The sequence below is a fragment of the Lagenorhynchus albirostris genome, chromosome 4, assembly GCF_949774975.1.
Source record: "Lagenorhynchus albirostris chromosome 4, mLagAlb1.1, whole genome shotgun sequence".
Classification (NCBI taxonomy): domain Eukaryota; kingdom Metazoa; phylum Chordata; class Mammalia; order Artiodactyla; family Delphinidae; genus Lagenorhynchus; species Lagenorhynchus albirostris.
In genome coordinates this window covers 100,987,426-101,013,062 of record NC_083098.1, presented here as the reverse complement: position 1 = coordinate 101,013,062, position 25,637 = coordinate 100,987,426, and the positions used below count along the sequence as shown (strand labels likewise).

The window sequence follows — 25,637 nt, the reverse complement described above, 5'->3', positions numbered from 1 at the left end:
ATCTGCCTTCTGGGCAACTACACCTGGATGTCTCACAGCCTTCTCAAATTACTATGTCCAAGAAAGTATCCACCATTTACTGCATAATATCCAGACCAAGTCACAAAGCCAGTGGACCTGTTTTTTCTGTTGTTGTTGTTTTTTAATTTTTCTAAAATGAAGTAGAAAGTCTTACAAGAACCCTGTTATGATGAGGAAATTAAGGCTAAGAGGGGTTAAATGACTTGCAGAAGACCTCACAGCTGAGAAGCAAAGGAGCTGGGTTTCCAACCTACACAGCCTAACTTCAGAACATGTGCTCTTCACTTCTCTGCAGTATTGAACACGGATTATTCTTACTTTCCAGGCAGAGGGGCTAAAAGGTCATTAGCTAGGTGCTGCCAAGTCTGCCATTGTAGAGGCTAGGAGTGAAGAAGGGGAGAAGGTGATACAATAAGTCTTGGAGAAACTGGAGAAGAGAGATTATAAGGTGATAATAGCTAAGAAATAGGATTTTTTTTTCTTAAAAAATTACTTAAACATGCATTGGGCTAGATATTAGAGATAGAAAAGTAATGGAAACAATTTCAGTGTAGTGGAGAAGATAGGTAAATACAATATAATGAAATTTAGAAGTTAAGATAGACTTGTATGCAAGGTTCACAGAACATTAGAGAAATTAGATACACATGGAATTCATTCGTTCATTGCATTTATTTAAAGAGTATTTCCTGAGTCCCCACTCTGTGCTAGAAGCTGGAGAAACAAAATGGAAAAAGGTACAGTCCTTGTCCTGAAGAAACTCACAGCCTAGTGAAGATGCTTCTGAGGCAGCAATTCAGGTACAAAGAATGGCGGTACAAGGGCAGGGAAGGATTACACTGCCTGCAGTGTTCAGACGATGCCAAGTGTCTAGTTAGCTATTACCTGAGCAAAAAGTTAAGACTATGGCTTGACAACAGAAAAGGACACTAGAAAGGAACACAGTGGGCAGGTCTGAAAGGGCTTGGGTTTTTTACTATGACAACCCAAACTGCTTTTGGTTGCAATTGCCAGGGTACACGCATTTTCCTGCAGTATCCGTTTTATTAAAATAATCTGGAGTACAAAAACACACTTTTAAAAAAATATGGATATATTATGTAGTTGACTGCAACAGCATATAGTAAGATATGACAGGAAGGAAATTCCACAGATGGGCAGGCAGATGGCTCTCTCCGCAGAAGAGTCTGGGGCGGGAGTTCACGGTGGTCCTCAGCTCTCAGAGGGTTTAGGGCAAGATACTTGGAGAACATCGAGTTAAGAGTGCGAGAAAAACGTACGAGTTAAATACACGGACTGCGGAGAGGGTGCGGCGCAGGTACAAGGAACCTGTGCTCTCCTCTGCTCCTTGGCTCTATTGTTCCTAAAATACCCTCCACCAGGAGCCCCTTTGTCCCCGGAGACAGAGCTCCTAGCTCGCGAGCTTCCTTTTCAACACCCAGCGCCTCGTTGCCAAGGCAACCCTTTCCCGCCTGGCGAGCCTCTGCGATCTCCCTGCTATTGGCTTAGCGGACGCGGCGTGCGTCTGATGTCACTTCACGGCGCCGCGAGATCCGGGAATGCTGCGAAACCTCATTTCCGGGTCCCCAGCGGCCGGTGGCGGGACCTGTAGCTGTTGGCCCAGCGGGCGCTGGGCAAAAGCCCCACGTGGGGTGGCGGCTGGTGTACAGACCGCGGCGGGAGAGAGGCGCGGTAGGAACGGGTCTTTGGAGCCGTGACCGGCGCAGGTGCGGGAATCCGTGGTGCCGCCCGCATTCTCTCGGAGCAGGAGACTTCCTCTCTGGCCTGTTGCTATGGCCGCCGACCACGTTGCTAAGGAGCCTGGAGATGTTGAGCGCCAAGAGCTCGCCCTTCCTGGTCGGGCTTTGACCGAGAGTTGTCTTGTCGGCCTTATTTGAAACTGGCCGCCTTTCTCCCACTCTCCCCTACCTTCTTAAAAAAACAAAAAACCCCCCCAGCTTTCTCTCCATTTTTTTCTCTCCATGTCCTTCTCATTTTCTAACTTTGGCAGCATCCCGGCTCTGAACTGGTCTTAGGTATTTGGAAATGTGTGGTGTTGGAGGCGGAGAGGCTAGGAAAATGGAAAGGTATTAAGACACTTAATACTGGCTCTTTGGATTTACAGTACTTTATGGTGAAAAGGATTGGGATAGGTGAATATTGGACTGTGTCGCTGTTCTTTGGAATTTGAAGGAGTTTTAGAGATGGAGCTCATCTTCTTTTGTGGGGCTCCTATTACACTTTTGGAACTTCCCAAACACCAGATTAGAGAGTAGGGGAAAAAAAAGTGGCCTCTGCCTCTGAGAATTTGCCAGATAGTTTAGTGCAGTGGTCTCAAAGCCAAGTGCGAGAAGAAAATGCATGCGGGAAAAGGAATAGGTTATATGAACTGTCCAAAACAATGAAAAAAGAGTACGCTTTCCTGGCATTGACCCAGATGCCAATAATCCCTTGTAGATGACCTGCAGCATCTAAGGAAACCTAAGGTAAAAATGAGGGGTCCACAGTGGGGGCCCTCCTTGGTTTGTTTGCTCTCTGATACTGTGACATAGTTTAGGTGATGGGGTTAAGTGGATTTATGGATTTTAGTGTCTATTTAGGATTTATATATTGTTTTGTAAAAGATTGAGGGGTGTCTGTTGCAATATTTAGAACACAAAATAGTTCTTACTTTTTCACTTCCTCCCACCATTAACCCTTTACATCACCCCCCGCATGTTATTTAACCAAAAAGCACTCAAAATTTAGTGTAAGATGAATTAAGCTTTTTTCCCTTTACAAACAACTTATGCTCTGGGTTTGCTGTCAGTGGTATGCTGCGAGGTGGATATTATTTTTAAAAATTGAGTACACTTCATTTGTCTGTAAAGTACAAATGGGTGATACTTTTAACAGTAACTGAAAAACTTTTAACAGTAACTGAAAAACTAATTGTTTTGGAAAGAAACTAACAGGGTGTTTTGGAAGTGGACAGAGAAATGTTTGCATCATTGTGTGTGTGTATGTTTTGATATTATTGCTGAAAATTACATAATTGTATTACACATAAAAACTGTCCTGTATACTTAAAACCTTTGGAAGCTCAACTTTCTAACATGTTTTTCAAGTGAAGAGTTTCAGTGGCTTTTTGAACGTATTCAAAATATAACGTAGCACTTTCGTGTTAGTGCCTTACAGAAACAGCTATGTGACATAAAAGGAGATAGACAGAAATTGAGTCATTTTAACAACTTTTGCAGAATTGGAAGGTAATATTGAAAAATGTGCATCATGATTTGACGTGGTGAACAATGCTATTTTTCTGTTTGTAAGTAGGTATCTTTGTGATGCATCTTTTTCAGATATGACAGCTATTACAATTTACAACCAGAAAAAAAAAAACCTGAATTTAAATCAGGTCTTCAAATTGATAGCACAAGTATTAAACCAATTTTTTCAAAAAGGAGAAGACATAATTTAGTTACATTGACCCCCACTATTATTAGTAATACTAAAAACATTTTGTACTATTATAAAGAAAATGACAATAGCTAAACTCATATAGTACTTACTATGTGCCAACCACTTTTCTAAAGTCTTCATCTACTTTTAGAGTAGCTAGTTACTGTAATTATCCCCAGTTATAGACTTGAGGAAACTCAAGTTTCCTTGACACAGATTTTTTTTTTTTATTAAACAGAAACTTAGATCATATTGTTCCCCATCAGGAGTTCTCAAAACAGAGACCAGGTGCAACAGTAAATACTTGTTGAATAATCACTGAAGTGCAGTATTAGGTTGACGTAATTAAAGCCTGCCTTAGCTTATCTTAGAATATTATCTGACAAATTTAATGAGCTAATTACCATATTTCTAGAAAATGCCTTGGGGATGAATGTGAAGTGTAATATTGGGAAGTAACTCATCTGCTGGTAGTAGGATGAGAAAATTAGATCAGTGTATTAAATCAAGAACGTTGAAATTTAAAATTATTCTGTGTACAGAAATAATCTTAACATTTAGTTTATCTTTACAAGGTACTTTGGTCACATCGTATTTGAAATATTTGGGGGCTGAATGTTATTACATGGAGCTTTGTCCTTGTGAAGATTTCTAATTTGTCAAGTGAAGTAAAATAATCTCATGTTAGTACTCATTTAAGAAGGCATCAGCATTCATCCTGAAGAAGAGAAAACTAAGGAGTTATGACCCATGTCTTCAAATATTTGAAAAGCTGTCATTTGGAAGTGGAAGAAGACTTCACCTGTGTTGCCTTAAGAGAAGATCTTACAGATCTTTTAGAAAAATAATTAAAGACTTAAAGTGGGAAGTGCTCTAATGGAAGAATAATTGCAGTGTCATATAAATGGGGGAATGGAGTAATCAGAAATAAGAAGAAGGAAGCAGTGCATAAATCAGAGTGCTATGGATGTGGACATTCGAGAAACAGAAGATCAGGAAAGGCTGCATGGCACTTGGGATTGGAGCTAGACCTAGAAATACCAGCAGGCAGTTGAGTGTATGAGTCTGAGTGTTGTGGTGGAAGATTCCTTGAAATAATTTGATTAGGCAGGGAATCAAGGGCTATGAATGAGAGCTCTCCCATTAGCAGAAAAGAGGGAATTGTGAAAGAGGGAGAAGTGAACTACTATTCACTGGATAAGCAACTTTATATATTACCTTATTTAACCTTCAGTAGCAGCCTTGATAGGTTTGTATTATTTCCCCCATTTTCATAGGTCAAGAAGTCAAGGCTCAGAGAGTTTAAATAATCTGCTTAAATTCTTAAACATATAATTGGTAGAGATGAGATGCAGACCCAGATCTGAGCCCAAAGCTCCTACCTTGTCACACCACACTGATCACATCTGTAGGGTTGAGTGTAGGAAACGGAAGAAAAGGAGACAACAGAGATCCTAAATTTTTCAGCCTGAGGGACCAGAAAACTGGTTGTACCTTGAATTACCAAGAGGTTCATAACTTCAGTGTGATAACTTCAGTTTTGGTTACGTTCAATTTAGGGAACTTATGGTACATTTAGTAGGAGAGTTCATTTTGTCACTGGAAAAGTAGGACTTGTTATGCAGATGTTAACTTTTGGAACTTTGGAAATATGGAGGCCAGAGAAGGTGAAGACAATATGGGACATGCCAACCACTTTTTCCAGAAATCTGGTCTGCATTTTCTGAATATAGCCAGAGGATTACAATTGAGTTTCTAAACGTATATTTTGACTGTTTGAATGGAAAAATGCATATTTTTATACATCTTACTTTCTTACAGATAGTTTTTAGTTTACTGTTATCGATATTGAAGTTGATATAATTTCATATGTTCTTATTGGTCTTTCAGGTATTTTGTTCCATACCATATCTATTTTGTGGCTCTTTTACTGTATTTCCTACTCTGTTCTGTTTGGTCTTTATATTGTTAATGAATCCTTCTCCCCAAAAAGTTGAAATCAAGTTTCATTTGACTGCAGGAGCAAAAGAGAAGCAATGCAGAAATCCGAGTGCCATAGAGACGTACAGTTAAGAAACAGAATGACAGGTACAGAATGTTGCTTTTAAATGAAGAGGTAAATTTTGTTAATGACACATTCTGTTACACTGATGGATGCAGGATGAGCTTTCACCTCTTCCTTGTTGACATTGTTTCTTCCAGATAACTGTGATCAAAGGACATCATCAAGTGCACAAATAAAACATAGGACTACAGTTCAACAAAGGAAATCCTCCTGGTCAACCAGTTCTCCAGAATCTGCAAGACATCCTCGACCAAGTGATAAACTTAACCCTAAAACAATTAACCCTGTAGGTACCAAAGAGATTCCTGACTCAGTAGATTTCCAAAGTAGTAGACATTTTATTGAGCCATTCTGAATGCTATCCCAAGTTCTTTTGTTTGTTAGTTTTAAGCTAGTGGTGAAGGAAGGCATATGGTAATCATGATGAAGAATGGAGATAATGATGTGAGTGTGGAAGTGAGACGGTGTAAAGTAAAAACCAGCTTTGGTATATCCTATCACATTCATGGATGAGTATTGTAGAGTATAAAATAAATTGCATTATCAGCTTTCTTTTTTTTTACTTTACTATGGTTATTGTACTTCCTAATATCAATGAGTAAACTTGTATTCAATTGCCATAGGATGAATTACATGCTTCTGTAGTTGCATAAAGTCTCTGACCATTTGTCTATCATCTATAAATGAGCTCCACTAGAACTCTTAACTACAGCCCTAGTTTTCTTTTGCCTTCTCACAGCAATTTAATCACATTTAGCAAACATAAGAGTCATGTACATAAACGTGGGTAATTGTAAGTTTCTAGATCAGTTTATCCAAAAAGTGAACACATTTGTGCTCCAACACCAGATGGTGTCTGGCCCAGCCTTACATAGGGTAAGGTGATAATGGTTTCAGCCTTTAAAGGGGATTATGAGAGTGGCTGAGACATGGACTTTGATGGCAGGTAAAATATGGCAGATACTTAAGTAAGGATACAATGAACTATCCAAGGGAAGAGGGAGATTTTCTGACTTTATAAAAGGAAAATGGAAAATAGTTTAAGCTTCTATGTTCCTTCACTTCTTTCTGTAATTTGCAGTGTCAAGGAAATCAAACACGTGAAAAATGCCCTGATATCTCTGTGCTCTTGTTTCCTTTTCTCATATTTCGTTGAGGGAGTTTATGGTGACACTTCAATTTTCCCTTTCTTTAAAGAAAAACTTTAGTAATATTTAGTGGCCCTAGTCTAAATTTTATTAAAAATTAAGAAAAGCTTTGGGAAATAATTTAATGATTTGACTTGAGAATAGGTTATATTAGAAAAGAGCATGTCTTAAGATATGTAAACACTCCTGATCCAAAGCAAATCAGTTGGAAGTCGGGATAGTGGTTACCTTTGGGAGAAAAGGTGGGAAGGGGTTGGAAAGAGGCACCGGTAACATTCAGGTTTTCCACCTGAGTGTTGGTACACAGGTATATTCACTTTTTGAGAACTCACTGATGTATACACAGTTTTTAAGACTTACATTTTTCTTAGCAGGAATTATAATTAGATAAATGAAACGTTAGTATTGCTGTGAATTGTCACACAGAACATAGGTTGAGCTTTGTAAATTAATCTTTTATTATAATATTATATTTTAATGAAATGTCATTTATGTATTTTTACTTAAAACGTATGTGTTTTTCCAGAGCAAAAAGGGTTCGTTCTAAACTTAGACTTTTATGTACATTTTAAAATTACTGAATGTGACTCTAAAAAGTTTTTTTTAGCTAGTTGTATCTTTAAAATAGATTAGTAAGTTTATATTTTGTAATTTAGACGGCTATGTTTCATTTGATTATGTTCAAAGTACCATGTGGCAAAATATTTACTTTCTGTGCCTAAATTCTTAAGCCTCTGATCACTTACATTGAGATTATGTATGCTGCGATTGTTTAACTGTTGTGATTGATCATCTTTTAAATTATCTTTGAGAGTGCATATAGAATTAATTTAGTCATAAAATAATTATATAGAAAAACTGAAAGTTGTGAAGTTATATATCTAAGCAGACACACCTGGGCATGTGTTTGTGAGAGTCTTGCTCTGTCTTCAACTCTGTCACTCCTGTTCATCCCAAGACTTTGATTTGTATTGAAGCACAAAACCGGATTGGAGAAATTACAGGTTCTCTGACCATCCAAGACCGTGCATATTTGAGTGGAGGAGAAGTAGGAGATGTGTGGGAGGTTGAAAACACATTATACTTTCCCTGTACACCTTTTCTCCATTTAGTCCTCACTTTGAAAGGTCACAGTGCAGAAGGGGTGGAAAGATGTTATTATCTTTATTGTATTTGTTTATAGTATTTATATTTAAAAATATTTATCTATAGTATATTTATTTTATATATGGTTTCAGCTACCTTCAAACCTTCTGAAACAAGTTAAGGGTAAAAGGAAATATACAAAATGCGTTTGTGGTTGTGGTTTCAGTATTGAGAGGATTGATCATTTTTCTTAGCCATTTTTCTGAGTAGAATGATGTTGTACTTGATATGAGCATGGTGGCTTGGAAGTCAGGGTGTCCATCTGCCTCTGACCGCAACAGGATTGAAGTTGATTAGGTATCACAAAGTGAAGGTGATAGTAATATTTATTGTATTCTTGTCATTTTTTATTTCAGTTTGGTGAACAGTCACGAGCCCCTTCTGCATTTGCAGCTATTTACTCTAAGGGAGGTGTTCCTTGCAGGTAAAATCAGTACAAGTTATAATTGACTATATTATTCAAAATAATTGAGTAAAATCAATACAGTTTTCAGTTTAAAGTTTTGAAAGATTTATTTACTAGGGAGGTTGAAATAATGGTGACTTATTCATACTTTGGCTGTTGGAGTGGTATAGATCCTGGGACATTGTTGAAGAAAATCATTTTAATTCCAAAATAGAATTACTGATAGATGTACAGTAAACCACCAAATAATTTAAGAAATTGAATGAACCAGTTTCTAAAACAATTTAAGTATTCATAGGCTTGGGCGAATTTCAAATAAATAATCCTTTTTTGTTCGTGAACTGGAAGTTGACAATTTAATGAAATTGTTTCATTATTTTTTTAATTATACTTCAAAAATCAAAGATTTACAATTTTATTTATTGAAATTATACTTATTAATGAGTAATATAGCTGTTTTTGTTTACTTTTGATGCAGTTCTTGTAGCCCTCTTGGATAGAGATCAAAACTATTTTAAAGCAGACGATGCAGGTTACTAATGGAGTGATATCATTTTAAGATTTCACTACTGAGAAACATTAATTTCTTCTAAGTATAACCAGTTTTAGCCTGTTATAGATGATAGAAAATTTTGTTTTCATTGTGGAAAGAATAATCAAAACATTCTTTTTGTTGTTCTAAAGTTAAAGAAATGTAGTTTTTAGTGGTATTTTCAGATTTGGAGGGCTAGGAGTGAAAAATAAGCTCAGGAAGCATTCTTTAATTTATTGTTGTTATTATTTTGTATTTGCATTCTGAATTGAAACTCTATTTTAAGGGTCTTATACCCCCTCCCCACTCTGAGAATTTATTATTGCTAAAAATGTAAAAACAGTCTTGCCGAGTCTTCTTGCTATTATGAAAAGAAGGTGTCAAGTTGAGAACATTACAAAAGGAGCGTGAAGTAACAGTTGAGTGTGTTGAATAAGTTCACGGTCATGAGTGTGATGATGGTTCCATGGGTGTATTCATACATCAAAACTTACCAAATTCTATACTGTATAACAATGTCCATTTTATTACGTGTTGGTTATGTCTCAATAAAGGCTGTTAAAAAGAAAAAAAGCAGCAGCAGCAGTGACTTTAATTCAAGGGGCTGCCTCTTTGTTACCCTGCATGGGCCATTGCACCTTCCTGGCCTCAGTTTTCTTCTCTTTAACAGGGATAAAACCTGGCCTGCCTTTAGATTATTCATGTTAGGGTTAAATGATTTACATCTGAAAAATAATGTTACTTATTAAAAAATCATTGTTTCTAACTATCACATTTTGTTTGCATGTTTTGTGGTAGGTTTGCTATAGTTTTGTCTATATTATTTGGTTATAATTATAACTGAAACATATCAACTGTAACATTTGCATTAAGACACAAATAGCAACATGCTGGAACTCCAAAATTGTAGGCTAAACAAATGTGGAGTTTAGTTTTGCCACCAAACAATTTTGCTAAAAGAGTAGGAATTTGTAGGATTATAAATATATAATTATTGCTTTATAAGATGCCTTTGTAACATCATTTAAGGTCATAGTATTCCTACATGTTACAAAATAATTCTAATATGATTATGTTCTAGAAAGAATATGTATATGTTAGATAATCACTGCTTAATATGTGTTGTCCTTGTTACATGCACTGCCTTTTATATTTTAGATTGGTCCATGGTTCAGTAAAACACAGGTTACAGTGGGAGTGTCCTCCTGAAAAGCTTCCATTTGATCCTCTTCTTATTACTTTAGCTGAGGTAAATACTCTATCTTTCCTAAATGTTTATGGAAAGCAAATTTTTTAATTTGTGTTAAATGTTATTTTGTAACTCATCAGTAAATACTTTTGAAATAAAAGCCAAACAACAGTATTAAAGCACCACGTTCCCTTAGGAACTAATTATGATTGGTATATGTTTATTAAACTGTTTAAACAGCTTTATAAACATGAAATTAAACATGAAATATGAAATCTGCACAGGTACTTATAGATAAGTGGATAAAATATTCATATTTAATTTTAAAAAAAAGTTCTTGGAATCAAATTGAATTAGTCAAATCAGGAGAATATCACTGATTTGAACTTATATTGCATCAGATAACAATTACTGATTGGTCTTTCTTTATAGAAGCAGGCACCTTTAATATGATATGTTTCTTAGGGAACTGATATTACCTACCTAATGTTCTTTGGGAGAATTCTCTGGGCTTTTGCCTACTGGTACATTTTAAGTAGAATATCATGGAGATGGTTTTTGTAGAGGATTTTAGAAAAACTGCTGATAGGTTCCTTTATATTATTTAACATTTGTGTCAGGAAAACAGTTGGCATAGTATTAGCTTGAAGAGAGTCAGTGATATCTCCTGTGAATTTTATTATTTATAAATGTATAGAGTTAGAGTCAGAAGTTGAGAAGTGAATTAACCAGTTGTACTTAACCTTTGAGATACTTGTGTTCTTTAAGAGTTAAGGATCATTTTTGTTGTTGTTGATGTTAAGAATGACAGCAAGAGCTTCGATGGTATTAATCTGAATAGGCAGTGCCTCTAGGATAAGTCATACAGTAATAAGTAATCTAAATAAAATACGACACAGAAAAAACTCAAGCTTTTTTTCTTCATTTAAAGAAACATTTACTTTTCCTATAAAACTAGTGGGGAGGGCCAGGTGGCACCAAAACAGAAAAGTAGATAATTGTGCTGATTGAGATTTCTTAATTATAGTGAATCCTTAGAATTTCTAGTTCCTCCTGTAGTTTTCCAAGTATACTTACTCTTTTAAATGGACATAACAGTTACTACTGAAGACTGCTGGATTTTCTTAGGTCTCAGCTTTTCTTAATTTGTACCTCAGCTTGCCGAAGGTATTTTGGTGTAATAAGCAGTATATTTTTATGGGTAGCCGATTTTGAAATTAAATTTTAATTAGTCTCTTAAACTTGGTATTGAAAACTAAAGATGTTCTAATATTTCATTAGTTCTTTTTTAAACTTTTTATATATGGTAGCAAACAATATTTTAGATGAATCAAAACTATAGTGATACCTTTACAAACATACTCCAGCTAATCACAAGGAACGGGGAGTGCTTTAACTTGGGGAGTCCCCAAAGGGACTCTGAGTTTAGTTTAGACCTCATAAAGTCAGTCTTTTAAATACCCGTTTTCCAAACACCAATGCTTTTATTTGTGTACTGGGTAAACTCCACTCATTTAATAATGAGGAAATAGTGACAGAACCACCACTATTTAAATCCATTTCACCTCTTGACCTGAGATTCCTCATCTCTAAAATGAAAAGGATAGGGGTGCTCCTAAGACCATAGAACCTGTGTTCCAAAATGGTGCTGGTGTGCTTGGCATCATAGTTTTCAAAAGCATGACAGCATCTAGGAGAAGAAGTGTTTCATCACCGTTTGGAAGCAGATAGTTTGGTCTCAAGGACAAATTGTTTGAAAATTAGTATTTTTAGGCATGACCCTGCAGCTGGTTATAGTTATTCCAAATAATAATTAGTCAAACTGAGGGAATGTTGCCATTGCTTGCTTTCTTTTTTTTTTTAACATCTTTATTGGAGTATAATTGCTTTACAATGGTGTGTTAGTTTCTGCTGTATAACAAAACGAATCAGTTATACATAAACATATATCCCCATATCTCCTCTCTCTTGCGTATCCCTCCCACCCTCCCTATCCCACCCCTCTAGATTTCTTTCTTTGTTTTATCTTTTCAAAAAAGTTACCTATTTTATCCTGACTCAAAGTGATCGGTTACATCAAAAGACTACTGTCTAATTGTTCCTAATGCATTTGGGGTGAAAGGCATAGTAAGAAATGATTTACAGTGTTTTTTTTTCATATTTTTGTTTGACATTCTGATGTTAAAAATGGCATTTGATATCTCACAATGCATTTTAGACATAGTATAAGATTTGTCTTAGTATTTAAATATGAAGGAAATATAATATTTTAGAAAGTCATTAAACAAGTTGCAAAATCACCTTTAAGATAAGGGGTCCAGTAATTTTGCATTCATAAAGTGGAGTTTATTAACATACATTTTAGACTAATTTGCTCTGATTTCAGGCAGTGTTTGGGAGTATATACAACATGTTTTTAGTATCCTAGTGAGGTTTTTTTTCCTTCTCTTTATTTCTTTCCTCTCCCTCCTGTCCGCCTTTCTTTTTTCTGTTTTCTTTTTCTTTATTTCTTTTACTTTTCCTTGCTTCTCCTTTGATTTTTCCTGTTCCTTTTATTTTTTTCTTATTCTTTTTCTTTTACTTTCCTTCTTTTCTTGGTTAGAGATCCCTCCTGCCTCATGTATGTCCTGTGTTCCACGATTTCTTAGTTTAATTGAAATTGTAATTACTGAAATTATATTTCACAAATAGGAAAACAATAATAATAAAACTTGATTTTTACTTACACAAGTAAGGATTAATTTTTTTGGTATTAGCATCACTAAATGGGTAGTAAATCATGTTTTTGTCTTTGTTTTGGCAGGGTCTGAGGGAGACTAAACATCCATACACCTTTGTGTCAAAGGAGGGTTTTAGAGAATTACTTTTGGTCACAGGTGCTCTTGAAAAAGCTGTGCCTTTGCTTCCTAGACTGATTCCTGTGCTGAAGGCAGCTCTGGTATGTCCTTTATTCCTTTAGACTTTCTGTGGTACATTTAGAATATTTCATGTCTTTTTTTCTTTCAAATTATATGCAAATTTGTTCTTTACCTGTGATTTTGATGTGTGTGCAGAATTAGGCCACTGTTATTCAGGGCCAGATGATTACTTCCTGGAAGACACCTTGGGAGGATGTACTAAAGGTAAAAAGGGACATTTTGAGTAATTAGAGAAAATAATGAACCTCAAATCAGTCTTTCTGTAGGCTACAACATATTTTAATTAATGTTTCAGTCAAGCCAGATTTGGTTTTTGCTTCTAGATGTCCTGTACTGAAGGTTATGTTTTAAATTCTGGGTTTGGTTGATTATCTTCTAGGACTGAATGTTCAATCTCTTTTTCTCTACCTGCTTGCCCTTTCTCCTTACCCATCCTGCCTTCTCCCCTCTTTCTGTCCCTGCCTGTGCACCCCTAACCACCCAACCCTCCCCAGGTCCACTTGGATGATGAAGTGTTTGAAAGAGGATTGAATGCTCTGGTACAGTTAAGTGTCGTTGTTGGCCCTTCTCTAAATGACCATCTGAAACATCTGCTTACAAGTGTAAGTACTGAAAAGATTAGATAGGGATTGTGTATATGTATCTCTTCCTGATGTAATGGCTTCAAATTAATCATTAAAATGATTCAAAACATTAAGAAAACCTTATCATCCTAACCAAAAAATATAGACGTCAGACCTAGTTGTTCATAAAATATTTTTACTAGTGGACATGGAAAGCAGCCACATGAGCAAATTTAGAGTTGTAATCAAAGTAAGCAGAAGCTGAATGGACAAAAATTCATTAAGTGTGAGGACTTCATGCCTGTGTGGACTGGCTATGAATTATAAGCAGAGCTTATACGTATTCTTGTGGAATTGGATATTGTCAAAGTGATGTTTTTCATCTTTTTTCTTTTTCTTTGTTTCACATTGTAAGTTTTTTAGTGAGTCTCTAGCATTCAGGATGAGACATTTTCCTGTTAGGAGTAGTTTAACCATATCACAAACTTATATTGGCGTACTCTGCAGTTCAAGTGGTCCCCAAGACCACCCTTAGGTTGAACAATTTGCTGAAAGGACTCATGGAACTCAGAGAAGCTGTTATTCAGTGTTGCAGTTTATTGCAGTGAAAGGATACAGATTGAAGTCGGCCAAGGGAGGAGGTGCATGGAGCAGGGCTGAGAGAGACCAGGTTTGGAGCTTCAGTTGTCCTCTCCCAGTGGAGCTGTGTGGCCAGTGCTTGCATTTTCCAGCAGTGACGTCTGGCATGATGCATGGAGTATTGCCAGCAAGGGAAGCTCACCTGAGCCTGGGTGTCCAGGGTTCTCATTAGAAGTTTGTCACATGGCATCACCGCCTGCCTGCCTGGTTGACCTTGGTCTCCAGCCTCTAGAAGTTGAGCTGATACCTTGTGGCCTGAGGCCCCCACTTAAATCACTTTTGTTAGCATTGACTATCTGGTGTGGCCCAAGGCCCCAGGTAAACAAAGACATTCTTATCTGGAAGGACCTTCCAAGAGTTTCAAGGTTTCCATCCAGGAGCCAGGGGCAAGGACCAAGCCTTTCTTTATGCAGAGTTAATCCTTTACTGCACACACTGAAAGAAAGATTAAAGTCCTGGCTGGGATAAGCTGTAGCTAGAATTTCTCTGCATGCATCCTTCTGTAGTTCAGAGCAGAGACATCTATGTTGATCATAGTTCCACTTTTTTCTTGGACCCATCCACCTGAGAGATCCTAGAAGTGTATTTTTAACTTCTTATTCTGCAGATAGACTAATACACCCCAGGAACCACCTGGCTAAGCCTATGGAAAGAAGGGGTGGTGGTGCAAGTAGGGGTGCTGTGGTTAGAAATGGTAGGAGATAAAGTCTCACCATGGGTCTGGTGGGGAGAAGACAGAGTGAGACCAGACTCTCAAATGTTAACATATGGGGAGTCTCAGGACGGAAGGAGGAGAATCCTGGCAGATCCTTGCTTATCACCCTCAGGTCAGCAGGTTGGGTTGTGGCTGACTAACTACAGGAATTTCACAGTAATATGTAGAATGACTCATTGTAGATTGATTGCTTCGTTCAGACATTCAGCAGTTCAACATAAATCTGCTGTTCTCTGCCCTCCCATTTTGTGTCAGGTATCATGTGAGGCACAGGGAATATAATGCTGAACAAAACCAGATATGCCCCCTGTCCTTGTGGAGGTTGGTTTTTGTTTGGGGGAAAAATAAGTAGCAAGGACGTCCTCTGAGAGAATTAGGATGAGGTGAAGAGGAAGTGACATGGAGATAAAAGGATCCTTCCCCCAACTGGAAGTTGAGCTTCCTAAACAGCCTCCCATTCCTGCCCAGTGTTGGCGGAGGGAGAAGACCAGATCAACAGTTAAACTATTTTCTTTTTTTTTTAAGGGACGGTAGCATTAATCTTTGGTCAGTCACATTCCTCCCCACAGCTCTGCTTTTCCTAAGACAAGGACTGACTGAAAGGACCTCTTCCCTTCATGGGGCGGCAACACTTTGGGGAGACCTAGCTACCACACTGGGCTTCACACCCCAGTGGGATTCCACAGAGGAGAGATCCTTGGAAACAGAACATGTGGAGGTTTGTCCCTGGTCTGTTAGCTACATACCATGAGGACCACTGAGGCGCTAGATGCTCCCTCCCCTCCCCTCCCCTCATCCACCACCCCCTTCAGCCAGAAAGGCTCCACTTTCATGTCTCATAAACTTCTACATTAGGTGTTTATTTTAAGAAAGGACTCGTCTTCTAGAAAAAGAATTTCAAAACCAGTTACTGAACCTATATACAACTGATTTTCTTCATATGTGAAATAAGTCATATCCTTTCTGAGCTTCAACTCTGACTGTCCACTGACCCTAGGACAGTGATCCTCAAACTTGAAGGAAGAAAGAAAGAAATCACCTGGGAATCTTGCTAAAAGTGCAGAACCTGGGCCTTTGTCCTGCGATTCTGATAGAGCAATTTATGGGGTGGGACCAAGAATCTGTACTTTGTAAATGGGCATCTGTGGTGGTTCTGATGGTGGTGGTTCATTGTTTGTCCTGCACTCCCATGCCTGAGAACATGGTCTCGAAGAAAGCAAACTTAAGATCTATAAGAGGTGCCTTTTATCTTCATCCCCAGGATGTTGATAAGCCCAGCCTGTCCTCTCTTTTAGAGTTGCTTTTCTCACATTTTTAATCTTTCTGGGTGTCTCTTCTGACCCTCCCTAACCTTTGATGACCTGCTGAAAGGACCCATTCCTCAGTGCTCAGTGGTGGGAAGTATGCCGGGGTTACTCACAGATCTGGGAAGAGGAAAAACCAGAAACCTACTCTAGGACAGGGGCTTTATGTGTTTGATCAATGAGGAATTCTTGCCTGGGCTCCGTTTTTATCCCCAGAAGGTGGAGCCGTGAGCAAGTCCTGCTGTAGCTGAAATGTTTAGGTCTTTGGGTGAGTGTTGCAGACACTTGGTGGGAGAACACAGTTATGAGTTGTGCCTGAGGGCCTGAATTGTGCTGTTTCCCTCTTTGCTCTTGTTCTCGCTCACCTGTGCTCTCTTCCTTCTTAGCCAGAGCTCCACCTGTCCAAGGAGGCCCCTTCAGGACATAGCTGGGGGTAATAGGTGGTCTTGTGGTTTTTAGTCTGATTCTTTTGCCTGCCACTGTTAACCGAGTTATTCATGTAAATGCTCTGTTCTGTTGTCTCTTCCTTTTTTAACTGTAGGAAACCGTGTGTTTTAGAAGCTTAGCTTTCCATCGTAGTCCTGCAGATGCTCTTGCAAATTACAGAATGGGAATGTATACAATTTCTTAGAAAACTTACTCTGGAAAACTTACAGTATGCTAGTACTGTAGTAGATTTTGTAGGGTTGGTATTGTTTCAGATAATAGAAATCCATTTTTTTAAACAAATACAGTGGTGTCTATTATATGTAAATTTAATGAGATGTTTCCTAAAAGAAGCCTTGAAATCTAAAACAAATTAAGTGGGGTTTATGTACTTACTATACAGTAAAGACTCAATGGTATTATTTCTAGTTAGCCTATTAGTGAAGTTTTACTTATGTTTATAGTGAATAGTGTTACTTTTTCAAATCATTTCATTCCCTTAATCTTACTTGAAAAGCTTTCCAGGAGACTAAGGGACAAGAAATTCAAAGAACCAATCACCACTGCATTACAGAAGCTGGAGCAGCATGGTGGAAGTGTAAGTGAACATTATTCCCCATAAATCATACTTTTTAAACATTTCAATTGTACTATGAAATTGACTGAATAACATATATTATCTCACTTCAGGCTCAAGTAACCACGTGGAGTTGATATTATTATTCTCATTTTAGAGCTCAGAGTTTCTGTCTTGCCGAGGTCACACAGTTTTGTTTTGTCTTTCTTAATTGAAGTATAGTTGATTTACAATGTTGTGTTAGTTTCAGGTGTACAGCACAGTGATTCAGTTATACATATATGTGTGTGTGTGTGTACATATTCTTTTTCAGGTGCTTTTCCCTTATAGGTTATTATAAAATATTGAGTATAGTTCCCTGTGCTATACAGTAGGTCACACAGTTTATAAGCACGAGGATTCAGACCCAGGTTAACATAGGGCCTGTGCACTGCACCGTGCTTACTGTACCACACTCTGTGTAGTACAGCTGTACGTTTTTTTTTATTTTGGTTGTATTTTGTATGTTTTTGCTTTGACCCTTGGGAAATTCAGAAAACAAAAGGATTAACTTAACTCATTGAAGAAAAAGTGTTATTTTTCCTTTCATTTGCCATCTTCTCTGTCTGAAAAATTTACAATCTGCCCATAATCGAAGATTGAAATGAGGTTCCCAGGTGGCTGCGTTGTTCTCTCTGGAAGGCATGTGTGCTCGCTCGAACATGCTCACATGCACACAGAGGAATGATTCAGCTGACTAGTCTAACTTGCAAGAAGGTGCAGAGCCGTGGGGGACTGCATTACTGTCTGTGTGTTGTGAAATAACTGGGTTAATTGAATTTTCATCACTTGAAAGAAGTGTTCAAATAATCTAGTCTTGGAAATATTTCCATAATGCAGTAATTCCACCATGTTTTGGAGATTACATTTAATCAGATCTTAATGATAGAGTTGCATGTGATTATCTTAACATTGTAGAACTTAGTTACACTCTAGGTATTTGATTATAAAGAAAATTTGCGTGATCGATACAATCTTAAAACGGCAGATGTTTGAGTTTAAGCATTGCCTAAATTACTTAATTTGACCAATTTCAGTGACTTTTAAAACTGATTATATTCTTTTCATGATGAATGCCTAGAATAAAGTTTATGAGGAGGAAGTCAGTCCCTGGGCTACTAGATGATGAATTTCTTTGTTGTGTGTGGGTCTAGGCGGAGGGTTAGCCTTCTGACACCTTGTTGAGATGCACAGAATCATCCCGCAGTCAATCCAGTGTCCCTTCCCAGCAGAAAGGAGATTCTTCTTGCTTACAAATGTGTTGTTCTGAGAATTGGAATGCGAAATAATTCGCCCTTTCCTCTCTGTGAAATGCAGATAAACACATGCTAAATAACATGGCAAGGCTTTTCAATCTGAAACTCTCCCCAGATGGTTTTCACACATCCTGTGCTGGTATGGGACATGGGCGATTAGAAAGGGGTGGGCCCAGCAGGTTAGATTTCTTGGGGGGGTGGGGGTGGGGGAGGGGATAGTTTTTGAGTAAATACAGGTTAGAAATAGCACACTAGGATTTGGAGGGGGAATACTGAGGATGTAGGTGACCGATCCAAGGGTCCCAGTGATAGCTAGCAAGGAAGTTCTCTTATTGCCACTCAATCTCATTAGTTTTTAATCATGCTAATACAGAATTTAAAAAGATTTTGAAGTTATAAGGACTATTAAGTGTTGTTTATTCCCTCATACTTTTGCTCTTCTTGTTCCCCCTTCTAATGTCCTACATAATATTTTAGTAATAATTAATGTAATTGCAACAGGAAGTTTCAATCACATATCAAAGACTTCCCCTTGGCTTAATTATTATTGTGCTTGCTTTAGGTGCTTTATAATCCATCATGAAATTAATGATGTTCTTTCCTTTCTAAAAACTTAAATGTTTACATCTTTCTCTTTCTTTAAATATTGGAGATGAGTCTTTATGAGAGATTCTTCTCGATATTATAGTTTCTCATTTCTTAAGGCTCACGTGTATCACAATGATGAAAAGACTCAACTTCTAGAGAAACTAAAATATCAGTTACAGACAGCCAGTGTCATTTTTTAGAACTAATCAGTTTGCTATCTGCCTTAAACTGAAATTGGTTCATTCTCAGCCTGATTTAATTTTCTTTTTGTTTTTTTTTTTTTTTGGCGGTACGCGGGCCTCTCACTGTTTTGGCCTCTCCCGTTGTGGAGCACAGGCTCTGGACGCACAGGCTCAGCGGCCATGGCTCACGGGCCCAGCTGCTCCGCGGCATGTGGGATCTTCCCGGACTGGGGCATGAACCCGTGTCCCCTGCATCAGCAGGCAGACTCTCAACCACTGCACCACCAGGGAAGCCCTAATTTTCTTTTTAAACGATATACACATTAGTCTTGAAAAAAATACATACATATATACATCCTGATCTTTATCGAGCAAGTAAGAACTTATTACATGAGAGGTACTCTATTGAGTATATTTTAGACATTAAACTCATTTAATCTTCGCTACATCCCTCAGAGGTGGATTTTTGTTGTTATCGCCCCGTAAAGAGCTAGAAACTGAGATGCAGAGAAGTAATTAGCCCCAGATTTGACAGTGAAGTGACTGGCAGAAGCTGGATTCAAGTACTGGTAGTCTGGTTCCTAACTATTTTTCTAGTTAAATATTTTTAAACCACAAAAAGAGACAACGTATATTTTATTTAACTCAGAAAAAAAGTTCTGTTTCCATCATTCTGCTCCTATCCCATTTTGTGTGTTTGGAGTTTTGAATACTTTTTTAGGCATGCTCCTGCAAATGTAGTACCTCTTAGGGGAACCCTGCATGATACTAATGAGGCTAAATTTTTTTCTGTTGACAGGGAAGCCTTATCATCATCAAATCTAAAATTCCAACCTATTGCTCCATATACTGCTGAAGAAACTAGCCCTGGTGACAGGTGTTAAACGCTGACCACGTGTATGCACGGAACCTTTTCAGATTCACTTCACTTTATCCTTTTGTAAATCACAACCACCCTTCATTATTCCTGGCTTTAGATGAGTATACACAATTCCACTGAATCATAGTACAAGTTATTCATTAAAAAAAAAACAGTGGTTGATGGAAAACTATTAAAAAATAAGTTCTATAATAGTACAATCTCGTGGGGTTTATTTTTTCATATTTTTTATGGTTTGTGTGAGCAAGTTATTTGGTTGACAATGGATGTGTTTGTATATATTTTCTAGTGCCTTTTATATATAACATTTATACAGTTCGTGTGTAGCTGTGCACTTACTTCTAGACATTTTGCCATTTCCGGGTTTTATATTTATCAAGTCTATGAAAATTTCAAATAATGGACAAACATTTGTGAATTCACTGTTAATTATTGTTTGTAAATATGTATTTTATAATGTAGAATGCTTGGAAATAATTTTGAGTATTCTAGTTTTAAGAAAAAAATTTTTAATGTGTAAGTTCTCTTATAAGTATGGTTGTTTATTACAGATCATTAAAACTACCTAAACTTTAGGTATTAATTTAAGTAAATGTTATTTTTGTAATTCATAGTCTGAAAATACTGATATTCAGTACATGAAGATACTCAGAAATTAAAATCTTAAAAGTCTTACGTGTATTCAGTGATTTTGTTGTGCTTGCTTATGTTTAACAATTAATTCAGTTGAAAAAGCTTTTAAAACGTAAGTTACAAGTGTAGCTCTGAATGTTGATGTTACAGAAGCTGATTCTGGATCATTCTACAGGGAAAGGAGTAGAGGGAGAGAAACATCTGGGCAGGAAGAGCGCCGTTAGGGACCCGGCTGGCCACACCAAATCCAAGGCTAACAGACTTCTGAAGGGCTGGAGATTAGGGGCAGCAATATTCTGTCCCAGAAGCCTCGGAGAACACCCTTTCTTTGCTCCATCCTCAGGTACCAAGAGTGATCTCTTTGTAATTCTCATTTCAGATCCAATCTCACGGATGTAACTTAAAATACGAGGAGTTTCTGAAGAGTGTTAACAGCAATAATGCTCCTCCTCCCTCAGAGCTCCTATCATTCCTGGTCCCCTGGCTGGCACACTCTGTCCTCAAGTGTCTAGTCACATCCTCAGGTCGCATCTGCTCACAGGCCTGCCTGCCCACTGGCCTTGCCCTGACTCCTCTACCCTTGCACTTAGCTCCACCCAAAGACCGAGATCTCTACCTTTTAGAAAAATGCCATAAGAAAAATGTAACGTTTTTAATCTAGTAATTATAAAATTTATTGCAATAAAGACCTGTAACATAGACAGTAGAGTTATAAACATTTTATTTGCTTTTATTTTTTCTTTTTGAAATACAAAATGTGCACATTGAATTTACACAAACACGTGATGGCCAAGTTCAGTGTACATGTATTGTACTACTCTTAATTTCTACACTGGTGATAGCAGGGCAGCTTTCAACATCCTATCTCTACACCAGAATAGATACCTGATTTATTGTTGCAAAGACAGTTGCAAATTTCCTCCTACTCTAGCCTCTTGGTCTTTGTGATATTTCTTGCAAAACAAACAGGGAAGGTGTGTGTATCTTTAGTAATATTGTGGCAACTTTACAATTTTGGCTTAAGATCATTAAAAATAATCTGAATTATTGGAGTTTTATGATGAGCTAAATCATAATACAATCCAGATGAGTTGCTTAGCACTTATATTCCTTTTCTATTAAATTTTGATATTATAGTTCTCGATATAATGGAATCACTGGTGCTTTCAAAGTGAATTCTGCTTGCTGTTTGTTCTTGGTAGGCATTAGGGTAGCAAAGGTTTGTTTGTCCCTAAATGGCATCTAATGTAAAGGTGCCATGAGGGAGTCAGGAAAGAGGATGGAATAGGCCTTGAATGCAGTTAAGGATTACTTGTTGCTAAGCATTGCCACGTACTGGATGACAGATGTCCTGACCCTTTGCTAAGCCTGTGGACATCCTCGCTTTGTTTCACACCTTCTTGGACTTCCACTTAGTGACATAACAGTCAACCTGTAGGACTGAACAAATCCAAAATTACATACATCATGTAGGCCTTGGCTGTAATATGTATTATGAAAAATTAAGAAATGCTTATTAAATAAGCTTTATTAGGCATATGCTGACATCTGGTGATAAACTGACTTGTTTCATGTTATAAAAAAAATGCCAGGTAAATGAATGTCTTTAACAGAAGGAAGCAAATCCAGAGAAACTGGGACTATGTGTTTGTTTGTTTTTTTCCAATTGTAGTAACCTTGTTTTGTTTACTTAAAGTATAAATGGAATTACAGCATACAAACATGAAAACTAATAGCTGGAAATTAAGTGCAGATGCCAGTATGTCAGAAAACCATTTAAAATCCTGGGGCTGAATACATACAAATGAATAGCAAAAAACACAGATATTTTAAAATCACCAATACTGTGAAAGCCTCAATAATCCCGTGGCTAAAGAATCAATAAAACTATATGCCAGATCCTGTTACTTTTGAATATTCACAGGGTATGAACTGACTTAGAACATCCCATGAACTCAGTGGCATTATGAGAAGGATGCAAATTTATAAATGGAAAACAAATCTTTTGGGGCTTGCTTTATATTAAAACAAAGCTTGTTTGCATAATATGCCTCAGTGTAAAGCTGAGCAATCTATGCTAAAAGTGGTAGCTCCAGCTTTGTGTGATAGAATCGTTCACATTGGTCTGATTGAGGACGCATTCGACAAGTTAGATCACATTTTCAAAGAGCTGCATGGAGCGCATGATGTTTTCATCCTGTAAGGGAGGAAACGTGGAATTAAGTTCACCATATCGGCAAAGGAAAGTGCACTGTCTTGCCTCTAAGTACTGCCACCCTCCACCAACGCCTATGCCAAATGTTCAGATACTAGGGGTCTGCAAATGTAAATACTCTTCTACCCATTTTCCACACAGATAAGTATGGAGAGCCCGTTTTGTTGAAGTCTCCTAGGCTTTAAACACTTTATTTAACTCTGACTCGGTGTTAAAGAGGGGCTAATTCTCATATTATTAATAGAATGCCAGCATGGAAACTGGAGAGGCGCAGAGCATAATCAAAGCGAGCAATGCAAACTGTGGCATTTTAGGTAACCGCCCGCCAAATCACAGAGACTTGTACACATGGAAGGATACAGGGTTTGTGTGTGAGCTAAGAGCCAACTTCATAAAGGTTGGAGGTTGGGGTTTAGGAGACAGGTTTGCAGTAACTACACCTCTCTTTCTGAGTCTGTTAGGGCTAAATCTGTGTGGACTTTGGGAACCTTTCAAAATGAATGGTCTCTCAATGCCAGAGAAAGGATTGTTTGTGAGAAACCATTGCCCAGTGTCTGCAGTTTAGCATGTTCCTTAGAAACTTAGGGGGACAGACTTAGGGCAGGATAGGGGCACTTGGCGATTGTGACTGTTTATAGCAGTGGAAAATGGTAGCAGAACTAATGATGACTTCCACTACTAGATGCCAAGTAACAATACCACCATTAAGTAGGCTGATATCACTAAGTTCGTTCAAAGACCGTCACATTGAAATGCGAGTTGAGAAAAAGGCAGGCATCAGGAAAGGGAAAGTATATCAACTTGAAAATAATGAGAAAAACTAAAGCACCAGCAAACTTCTTTGTCTCCATAATTTTTTTTTTCTTTTTTTTTTTGCGGCACACGGGCCTCTCACTGTTGTGGCCTCTCCCGTTGCGGAGCACAGGCTCCGGACGCGCAGGCTCAGCGGCCATGGCTCACGGGCCCAGCCGCTCCGCAGCACTGGGATCTTCCCGGACCGGGGCACGAACCCGTGTCCCCTGCATCGGCAGGCGGACTCTCAACCACTGCGCCACCAGGGAAGTCCTGTCTCCATAATTATTTTAAAAATTCTTAATCGTGATTCTACCCACGTCAAGTCAAATAACTCTAGGTATGCTAATACTGGTCTGCCACCAGATGGTGGAGAACCACATGGACTTTTCCTCAGGGAGAATCTTCTGCTGTTTAATTTTGTGACTGAAGACCATTACTGGTTCAGCCAAAGATATCTGTTGTCCACATACATTGAAGCAATGATGTTTCTCTTAGAAATCGGATATAAGTTTGGCCAGTGATACACTCTTGGCTGTACTGGAATTCTAAATCTATGGAGGATATGGTAGACAAGTTACATGTTATATGCTAGTTCTGGGGAAAGAACAATTCAAGTCTCACATATGTTTTATCCTCAGTGATGAATATTCTAAAGGATCTGAAGAGCAAAAACACATGTGCAACCTTCATCTCTCCAGGGCTTCCCTCATAGCCTGCCTTGGGATAGACAATGAATGCTGATGAACTGAATGTGCAAATTGGTGATTGTTTTCACAGTGGTAGGCTTACTCATCTCAGCTATGTAGAAGTGGTGATCTTAGGCATATGATCTTTATACTTTGCTCAGTTCATGGTGGCTGGCTGGCAGGACCAAGTTCAGCTGTTAAGGAAGCAAAAGGGATAGTTCCTTTACTATCGTTACTTACTTTTTGGCAACTTTCAATGAATTCATCTATGGTAACGACTCCATCTTTATTTTTGTCCATTTTCTGTTCAGGAAGAAAAGAACGAAAAAATTTGCTCAGACTTACCCCTTGATACTCTCACCCTGAACTGAACAAGCTGAAGCTGATGAAAAGAAAGCCCAGCTGCTTATTTTATGGGGAGGAACTGCTTCAGAGCACAAACTAGTAGCTTCTTAGTGATAAGAATCGTGGCTGACTGATTTTAGGCTGTTGCCTTTTCAATAGAATGTGGTATAGATCTAGAGTCACTCTGTTCTAGTGAAATCCTGCCCTCCAGCTATGACAGACTTCAGGCAACTTGCTGAAACTTTCAGAGCCTTGGTTTTCTCATCTGTGAGATGGGGCTAATGAGGATTTATAAATAACCTCATAGGGGCTTGTGAGAAATGAAAACAAACACCCCAAAACATATGAGACATGGCAATTGCTTGGTGTTCTATCCAGGACATGGTGAGTGTTCAATAAGTGGAGTTATCAATATTATAAATTCAAAACCAAAATTACTAAATTAGTATGATGGTAAATATTCTATAGTTTTGTCTCTTTCAGTAAAAATTATTTTCCTTTACATTCTTTTGAATCATCATGATGCTTTGCAAACATCAGGAAATTTGCTCTTAATTTCACTTCCTCTCTGACTTCTATTGCATTCCTACCTGGAAAAATGTTTCAACGTGTTGTCTGGGAGCATCTTCTTTGAGGACAGGATACGTGCATTTACCCATCATATCGTATATCGCTTTCATTATATCAAGCATTTCCTGAAAAGGAAAAGGCAGTCACGTGAAGCCTCATGCAATGTGAAAATAAACCACTCCGAGAAGCTTTGACAGATTATCCCTACTCAATTTCAAATTTTTTATTTTTCTTTGATTCTTCATTAAATGTCTTGGTTGTCCCAGAGGAAAAGCCAATGGCCTTATGCCTTAAAAGCAGCAGAATCAGAATGTAAGAATCAAGTCGGATCTTGGTTTCAAAATGAATGAAATTCCCA

At 37.8% G+C, this 25,637-nt stretch overlaps 2 protein-coding genes across 18 annotated transcripts in view; one reads left to right on the top strand and one right to left on the bottom strand.

Moving 5' to 3' along the window:
* Positions 1 to 1,591: 1,591 nt before the first annotated feature.
* Positions 1,592 to 25,637, top strand: part of PACRGL (parkin coregulated like) — a 51,461-nt gene continuing 27,415 nt past the window's right edge. For 6 of the 16 annotated variants that reach the window (XR_009540374.1, XR_009540375.1, XR_009540376.1 and 3 more), the window contains exons 1-10: positions 1,618 to 1,748; positions 5,483 to 5,550; positions 5,665 to 5,813; positions 8,178 to 8,245; positions 9,918 to 10,008; positions 12,752 to 12,886; positions 13,361 to 13,468; positions 17,031 to 17,111; positions 19,955 to 20,052; positions 20,844 to 21,011. Coding sequence is in view for 8 of the 16 variants with exons in the window: in XM_060148428.1 (XP_060004411.1) it covers positions 5,499 to 5,550; positions 5,665 to 5,813; positions 8,178 to 8,245; positions 9,918 to 10,008; positions 12,752 to 12,886; positions 13,361 to 13,468; positions 17,031 to 17,111; positions 21,048 to 21,329 (966 nt within the window). In the remaining 8 variants the exon portion in view is untranslated. Of the gene's footprint in view, positions 2,508 to 3,198; positions 3,270 to 5,482; positions 5,551 to 5,664; positions 5,814 to 8,177; positions 8,246 to 9,917; positions 10,009 to 12,751; positions 12,887 to 13,360; positions 13,469 to 17,030; positions 17,112 to 19,954; positions 20,053 to 20,818; positions 21,013 to 21,047; positions 21,370 to 24,675; positions 25,094 to 25,637 lie in introns of those variants that run through there. The other 10 variants (XR_009540378.1, XR_009540377.1, XM_060148430.1 and 7 more) reach the window with 9 other exon arrangements.
* Positions 22,818 to 25,637, bottom strand: part of KCNIP4 (potassium voltage-gated channel interacting protein 4) — a 231,020-nt gene continuing 228,200 nt past the window's right edge. For both annotated transcript variants that reach the window (XM_060148436.1, XM_060148437.1), the window contains exons 6-8: positions 25,300 to 25,404; positions 24,605 to 24,667; positions 22,818 to 22,865 (exon numbers count right to left, since the gene is read on the bottom strand). In XM_060148436.1, coding sequence (XP_060004419.1) covers positions 22,818 to 22,865; positions 24,605 to 24,667; positions 25,300 to 25,404 — 216 coding nt within the window. The remainder of the gene's footprint in view (positions 22,866 to 24,604; positions 24,668 to 25,299; positions 25,405 to 25,637) is intronic.